At 34.0% G+C, this 8,389-nt stretch overlaps 1 protein-coding gene across 1 annotated transcript; it reads right to left on the reverse strand.

The window, feature by feature from the left end:
- Positions 1 to 3,440: 3,440 nt before the first annotated feature.
- Positions 3,441 to 7,862, reverse strand: LOC149394043 (indole-3-acetic acid-amido synthetase GH3.10-like). The gene is made up of 4 exons (XM_089618378.1): positions 7,401 to 7,862; positions 6,070 to 6,171; positions 4,404 to 5,230; positions 3,441 to 4,185 (listed from the first exon to the last, which is right to left on the reverse strand). Exons 1-4 carry the CDS (start codon positions 7,739 to 7,741, stop codon positions 3,629 to 3,631), a joined length of 1,827 nt encoding a protein of 608 aa, XP_089474504.1. The 5' UTR covers positions 7,742 to 7,862; the 3' UTR covers positions 3,441 to 3,628.
- Positions 7,863 to 8,389: the final 527 nt, after the last annotated feature.

Genomic DNA, 8,389 nt, shown 5'->3' on the forward strand with positions numbered 1-8,389 from the left:
ATAAATAAATAGGTAACGTGCGGGAGGGAAGAGAGAAGAGTTGACAAGTGAAGTGTAAGAATTGGATTTGGAACTAGTCCAAAGCAAGGGTTTAAATACCGTTACCGTTACCATTCCGAGGTTCAGAATTTACTAGTTACCGCTGGTATCGTAAATGAATACCAAGGGAAGCAGGAAAAAAAAGGAAACCGATACCGTTGAACTTACCGTTACCACCGTATTTACCGAGAGAAATCCAAAAAAGAAATATACAAAAAACATACAAAGTATAAAATTCATAAAATTAAAAATAGTGTACTATGTTTCAATACATTACCAAATTACAAACACAACAAAAACTAAGTTCAATAGTTCAAACCAAAATGATAAAGTTCAACACAATCCACCAAATACCATAGTTCAAATTCAACATAAAAGAAATAAAAAGACTACTCTGGATAGCGACCGTATGCAGCGGTCATACAGTAATCATACCAACTCATGTAATGAGAATGTGCACGAAAGTACCTGTCCAAGTGATAGTCGTACTCGTATTGAGGTGCAGCAACAGACATGGAGTGGAGGAGATAACCTGAGAATGGTCGCACCATGTCGGGAGCTAGAGTTGTTAGTGGATTGTAGTTCTGGTTGTAACTGGAAGACACATTCAAATTTAAATCTTATTTTCTAATGTAACCAAAAATTGAAAAAAATTGGATACAAACTCCAATTAAACATAATAATGAAGTTAGAAACTAAGAATTCGAACTAAATCTTCAAATACTAACGACAAATTTCATGAAAAACACTAAATATCATCAGATTTTAAGATTTTTCGGTATTTGATCGGTATTTGGCCACTTACAGGTAAGTTTCCATCGGAATGCGTAAAAATTGCCTAAAGACAAACGGAAAGTTGACGGTTTCCCCGGAAACCGGAACGGTTTCCTCGGAATCCAAGAAAAAAAAACGGAAAGTGAACGGTTTTGTACATACCGGTACCGGGACTTTGAAAAAAAAAAAACGGTTTCCGGACCGGTTTTCCCGGAATTTCAAACCATGGTCCAAAGTGACTAGTGATTAATGTCTGATGTGAATATATTTATAAATAAATTAGTATAATAAAATAAAATATTTTATATTACATTTTAAATATAAAATTATGATGTAGTAACTAGTACATTGGGTTACTCTTTATGTATCAAATATATATTTGATAAATTTTATATTAATGTATATTTTCATTATATGTATAAATAAAGAGTAATATCAAATACTGATTAACAATTTGATAAAAAAAAATACTAATTAACAAAATAAAATAATTGTGAATAGGGATGAGTTATTGTAAATTCATATATATTAATATTTGTTAAAATTATTATTAAGGTATAAATATATATATGCATATATATATGTATGCATATTTTTTTTATATAATTTGGTCAGTGGATACCATTTCGGTAAATTCGGTATTTGCCGTTAAACCATATCGGTAACGGTAAGTTCATCGGTACGGTTTACCCTTGCTTTCACTGGATACCCCGGTAATCCAAGGGTATCTCCTGATAACCTAGTAAAATTTGAGTCTCGATATGGCATCGGTAACGGTATTCGAATCCTTGGTTATGTCCAATGCAGACCTTGTTAATTGGATGCTACTATTAAAGTAAAGACTAAGAGATATGTTTAAATTCGTGTAAGTCAGTTTTTGTTCACATTGTCTTCATCATGTCATTTCTCTTGAATGATTGAAATTTCAAATAGTATAAAAAGTCATATCATATCCTATGCTGCTAACTAAAATCTTTAAATCATGAAGAATAGGTACATAAATAAGTCAAGAGTAAGACACAAACATTAGGGCCGTTTGGTTTAGTTTACTAAACTCGTTTTCTGTTTTTAAATTATGTTTTCTGATTCTAATTTTTAAATTTAAAAAACAGATTTAGAATTACGTTTCAGAATATTTTAAATGTTGTTTGGTTATGTTTTCCATTCAATTGTATAGAGATAAAATAGAAAACAACTTTTCATTGTTTTCTGTTTTCTAAACAAATTTCAAAGAAAACAGAAACATGATTCTAAATATGTTTTCTGAATTTATAACCAAACAGTTTTTCTAAAACTGTTTTCTAGAATTTAGAATCAGAAAACAGAAAACAAAAATAGAAAAGTTAACCAAACAGGGACTTTGTTTTCTTGTTTGTGTTTTTGAATATCAAATCATGACACAACCAGATTAAGATACGATAGAAAAAAGAGGATCAATTTATATATATATATATATATATATATATATATATATATATTCTTTCAATATATTAACTGGAGTACAGATTGACAGAGCATTTATATATTATTATATATATTACGTTAACATAAAGAATCCTAATATTAATTGTGAGACCAATTTTTATATTTATTTTTTTATATTAACCTCACACATATTGACTAAAAGCATTAGTATATTAAATTAACAAAAAAAATCCTAATATTTATCGTGAGAACATTGTTTTATATGAATTTAATTTGGTTATACTCAATGTTCAAAATATCGATACCGATACCCATACCGAGGTTCTGATTTTACGGATATATCGAGTATCGACGGATATATCGACGGATATTCTATAACAATTTTAATACCGACTACCGATTATATCGGTGATATATCGATGATATATCGATTATCGACGGATATATCGACAAAAATCTTATAACAAAATATAATAAAATATGTACCACTATTTATATTTTTAAATTTCTAATAAAACAATCAAATTTAAAATATACCTATAAGCTATAACTTTTTTCTTATAGATATACATTACTTTCTCAATATTAAAAAATGTAATAAAATATTTTTTCAAAGAAATTGTAATATTTTTTCTACTACATTACAAATATTCTTTAAAATAATAAAAAAAAAGAATAGTATTATATATTTAATTATTTAGTCTATTAGTAATTTAGTATAGATATTATATATATAATACGTTATGTATCATACATATATTTATATGTATAATAAAATATAAATAAAGAAATATTGATAATATCATTATACTAAGTAAAATGTATAAATAATAAGAAATAATAAATAAAAAAAAAAATAAAAAAAAAATAAAAAATAAAAACGATATTTTCAAATTTGGACGATATTTGTCGATATTTTGGATTTTTTAACTAAACGATATTTTGTCGATATATCATCGATATTTTACCGATATTTATAAAACGATAACGATTACAACGGATATTTTACCGAGACTCTTCAAAAAACGATATATCGGCGATATATCACCGATATATCCCGATATTTTGAACATTGGTTATACTACACAGCTTGAAACACAAAGAGCCTAGATATTAATTAAAAACCAAACCATGCACACTGGTGGACAACAATAATAGCAGTTAACCGTGGTTAGCCACGAATAAATAGAAGACGGTCAAAGTTAATCTTAACCATCATATCGCGTTTAAAATTAACCGCGGTTAACCATCGGCCGACCATTTAAGATTTAATACATAAAGACCACGATGCTTAAGATTTTGTACATCTCCCTCAAATATTTTATTCGAATAGAAAAACAGAAATAGTAGGACCAGAAGACAGAGTAGGAAGAGACGTTTTCGTCTCATGTCATATCACGAATGCCTTGCTGTAAAACGTTTTGACGGTGGCCGAGTCGAGGATTCCCAAAATGCCCTTGTGATCGGTGCAGCGCGGGGTCTTGAACTGCACAAGGGTACCGCCGTTGCGGACAAAAAAGTCGAAGATGCTCTTGAACGTGCCTTTGGCGACGATCTTGAGCTCGAGAGGGCCCAAAGTGTTGTTTCTCCGGATCATTTTGTAGCAATCGTCCGTGAAAGACTCATCGAGTCTATTGGCGCAGTCTTGAAAGACGTCGTCCTCGTCTTCAATGTCATTGTCTCCCCCGATCTCCCAGTAGATGACGTAATGGCCGGGCCTTTCTGTGGGCCCGGCCGCGTGGCTCGTGTAGTCCGCCAGCTCAGCTTTGGCCCGCCTCGTCAGCACCTCTGCCGCCTTGTCCACCGCGATTTGGAGGTCTCTCTCTGTCGTCTTGTCGATCGTCACGCTCAGGAGAAGCTTCCGCCGGCACACGAAGCTCAACTTTGGGGTCTCGTTGTGGAACCCGACCGCTTCTACGATGTCACCCAGTCTGTACCGATACAACCCTAGACGGACAACCACCATAAACAAAAACAAAAGCCAAATACATACCTTGAGCTATTTCTTTAATTAATATTTGGATAACTAAGCTATCATTTTAATAGAGAATTGCTTTTCGAATCTCTAGATAATTTTTCTAACAAGTTAAATTTATACGGATTAACTTCCGCCTTCAAAAAGGTAACAATTATGAATTTACAAGTATACTTTTCTACTTCCTTACCATTGAAAGTGGTGAGAACCATCTCGTACTCTTGTCCGACCTTGACATCGGAGAGCGGGACAGGGTGATCTTCGACGTAGACATTCCCGACGGAGATGGACTGGACGTCCCTCTGCCTACGAAGCGGTATGAACTCGAAGTAGGAAATCGTGGGGACCACCGCATAGGAAGCGTTCTCCGGGAGAGAGTGAGGGTCAACGCTGAGGCCGATGAACCCCTCCGAGGCTGCGAACTCATAGTTGACCAAAGGCACGCCTTTCGCGTAGTGCCTGAGCCGCGCCACGTAGGGCTGCATTGGCCCGGTCATGATAGAGCACACGAACTTCGCGTTGGGCCATAGTTTCGGAACAAGGCCGTGCCAGCCCAGACCCTTGAGCTCCTCGCACACGGCTAGGGTTTGGGAAGCCAAGCTAGGGTTTGGGAAGATGATCTCGAGGACCGCTTTTCTCAGTGCAGGGTTGTCGATCCTAGGGTTTAGAGTCCCTCCCTTTATGTCGGCGCACAAGTCTTCCCAGGCCTCTTCTAAGGCCGAGAAGGCCTGAGCTATGGAATAGGCGTAGATCGAGGCCACGGACTCGACTTCGTCGGCGAAGAAGAGGCCCAGAAGGAGGTGGCAATACGTGGACTGTTTGAAGTCTCCGCTGGAGATGATCTCGTGTGGGCTGAGAGTGTACGACTTGAGCTTCTCTTGCTTCGCTTTGAACTCTTTGCTGTTGAACAAATGGGTTGTGAGTGGTCCCACAGCCAAACCACCTTTTGTCGTTTTCTCTAATTTGTTGCAGTATATGAACTCGAGGATTTTCCCTCCTTTCCTTGTTGGATAAGCCCTGTAAAAATTACTTGTTTATTACAATCTATTAATTTTTCTAGTGATCAGTATATTGTAGAATGATAGTCTCTTTGTTCATATTTGTGTCATGTCTGTTGCTAAGCGGCGCAAGAAACTATACTTATGGGGCAAATGTCAAAAATCAATATTTAGGGGAGTTAAGTATATAAACAAAAAATTGGAAGGTAAAAAACAAATACCGAATTTGAGAGAGACACAAAATTAAACTTAAAATGAGTTATTTTATTTTAAATTTTAGTATATCTCCTAATCATAAAAGTATTTAAGGGCTCATTTTTTTTTTTTAATTTTGTTGGATAAATTACAAAATAACAACTAAATTGAATGAATAAATAGGTGGGGCTAAATTTTTATTTTATTAAATATATATATATATATATATATATATATATAATAAAAAGGTAAAAGAAATGTGTAAAAGACAAGCATAGGGGATACTGTTAGAAGACTGGTTGGGCTGTTATTCATCTCTTAATTGTAAATAAGCAAATCTTCTTTTCACTTAGTCAATGAATGGGAATATTAGACCAGTCCAAACGCATCTCTCTCTAATCGTCCTCGAAAGTCTTTCCTCTGGTTTGTTAATGTGCAAGTCATATACGATATTATGATCATTAGAAACAACAATAGACGATATTCGAAATATAGTACGTCGTGGGTAAGTAAAAGGAAAACAGATTAAGGTAATATAGTCGTGGCGTGGGTTTAGACATAATAAGCCAACTTTGTATCATGTGCATATATCTATTTGAAATTGACCCGTAATTATTGTTGAAACGAAAAATTTGCAGCATTTTTTTTTCTTCGTTATATTACCTTGATATGTACGAAGCAGTCAATCTGTTCAATTCGACAAAGTTTGGAGCCCAATGACCCGTCAATGGAATATGCTTCGCTCTTCCTTCTGTAGTCCCAGAACTGCGTGTATATATATATACATATATATATATATATGCATGTACGAATATATAATATTTGAAGAGGTATAATAATCGATATGTTACTTAAAATTATTTTATTTTGGCGTACTATAGACTGTTTCTAGACAAATTTTTCACTTGTGTTTGTCTTTTAGCAATATAACCAATGAATTAATAATATTGAAGCATTATTGCCGAGCAATGATTTAAAAGAAAAAGAAAAAGTACACGGCTTAAGTTTATGAAAACTTCAAAAATTGAAATTGATATTCCTCTAGACTTTTATTGTTTCGTTAGATTTCATGAATGATTTACAGATATGGCGTTTGAAGAGTCAAGCCAGCCCGGGCCCATTGGTGTTGCTTCGCATAAAATAAATATATATATATAGCATTGCTATGTGACACGGGTCACGACAACGAACGACCCACTCACATTTTGACATGCATGTGCTGCCACGTGTCAAAATGTGAGTGGGTCGTTCGTTGTCGTGACCCGTGTCACATATCATTTCCGATATATATAAGATCTACGTATGAAACTGAATAATGGGAAAAAATTTCAAAACCTTGCCTTGTGTTGTAAATTTCATAATGAATAACTTATATAATTATGCATCTTATTAAAAGGAAAAATTGGATACACGCGCGCGCTCGCGAACTTAATTGCTAAAATATTCCCCAACTATATATATATATATATATATATATATATATATATATATATATATATATATATATTGCTTTCAAACTTTTAGATTCAATGTTTGTTATGTATGATAAGTTCTAAAAATATCGAATCTAAAACCCTTTTCTGATCAGGTGTTCCTTTTTACAGTTATAATTAAAGCTAGATTGCTCTCGTATATAATATAAGAAACATATATATATGCACTATAATAAAATTATATCCTAATATATACTTTTGTAATAAACCATATATTCAGTTTGCATGAACAAAAATACCATTTTTTATTTCGTCTTGTACATATATGACAACGTCATAACCTCCAACCTTTTACATGCATTTTTAAAGGGTTTTCTTTCCCTAAGAAAACAAAAGACGAGTACAACGATATACGTAAACGAGAACCCTAGACAAAGTTCTGAAAAGCATATTTAGTCACAGAAAAATTATTTTTAATATAATATTTTTTTAATACTAATTAGTGATATAGATCATATGGAGTTATTATATGTAGAGATACCGTATATATTAATGCATTACCTTAGAGCGAGCGCAGTGACGGGGTATTGGGTTAACAATGGTGATGTGTCTCCATCAGCGATCCTCCGAATGAACGGCTCAAAATCGGCGTGGACTGCGAGAGGAACAGAGGTCTTGTAAAGCGATTCCAACTCGGAATCGTCCAAGTCCTGGATTTCGGCATCGCCGAGCCATTGCTTCAGGTACTCGGTGCCACGGTTTAGCTCGAGAATCTTCCGGAGCGTCCTGGTCTGAGCTGCCCCGGCGTTCTTCGTGACCTCCTCGAACCAGCTGATGATGTCATCATTTTGGCCGTTGTGGTGGACAAAGTTGCCGTTTCCGTTTCCGTTGCCGTTGCTCATTGTTAGGGCAAAAGTGAAAAGAAAGCAAGGAAAGGAAAAGATGGAAAGAAAGAAAGGCAGATTAAAGAGTAGCTGTGGCTGTATTAATGTGAAAACTGCCGAGGGTTTCTGTGAATGTGGGTTGTTCTCATTTGTTGAGTTCCTCGGTCATTTTATAGCAGAATTTTATGATTATTTGAATTTTAAGGACACTAGGTATAGGAAAGTGTATAGTACATTTAGTATTTGATCTGTTGTACGCACGTTGAGTAATGGACTTGTGTTTATGTATGGTCAATTTTCACGTGGAAAATTAACCCATTTGAATTTGGTATTACATCGTCCAATTGTTTTCAGCTAAAATTTTGTCTATATATACGAACAGGAACAGGATAGTAAATTTAAAACACTTATGGCCACCAAATTTGAATAATGGAGAAATGTAGCTATTTTTGCAAGGGTAATTTACGCTATATAGCTGTATCAAGTATAATCTCTGAATTTTATATCCCGTGTAAAAATGTAACAATACTTTAAAAACAAATGTATATAGAGTCCTATCACATATACCTAGAATCGTTTTTGTCAATTTATTGTTAATATTACTATCAAGTTATTTATTGGGTTCTCTAGATATATAACCATATGAAAACTCAAATTTTTCCATAT

Source organism: Urtica dioica, chromosome 6, assembly GCF_054948205.1.
Source record: "Urtica dioica subsp. dioica isolate 48M chromosome 6, U.dioica_male_clone48M_v1_H2, whole genome shotgun sequence".
NCBI lineage: Eukaryota > Viridiplantae > Streptophyta > Magnoliopsida > Rosales > Urticaceae > Urtica > Urtica dioica.

Excerpts from the sequence above, each read along its gene's own strand:
- LOC149394043 (XM_089618378.1), bottom strand. The coding sequence starts at position 7,741 with ATGAGCAACGGCAACGGAAACGGAAACGGCAACTTTGTCCACCACAAC. Across the intron at positions 6,172-7,400 it reads GTCACTGCGCTCGCTCTAAG|TTCTGGGACTACAGAAGGAA; the intron begins GTAATGCATTAA and ends ATATACACGCAG. Across the intron at positions 4,186-4,403 it reads GGTTCTCACCACTTTCAATG|GGTTGTATCGGTACAGACTG; the intron begins GTAAGGAAGTAG and ends TTGTCCGTCTAG.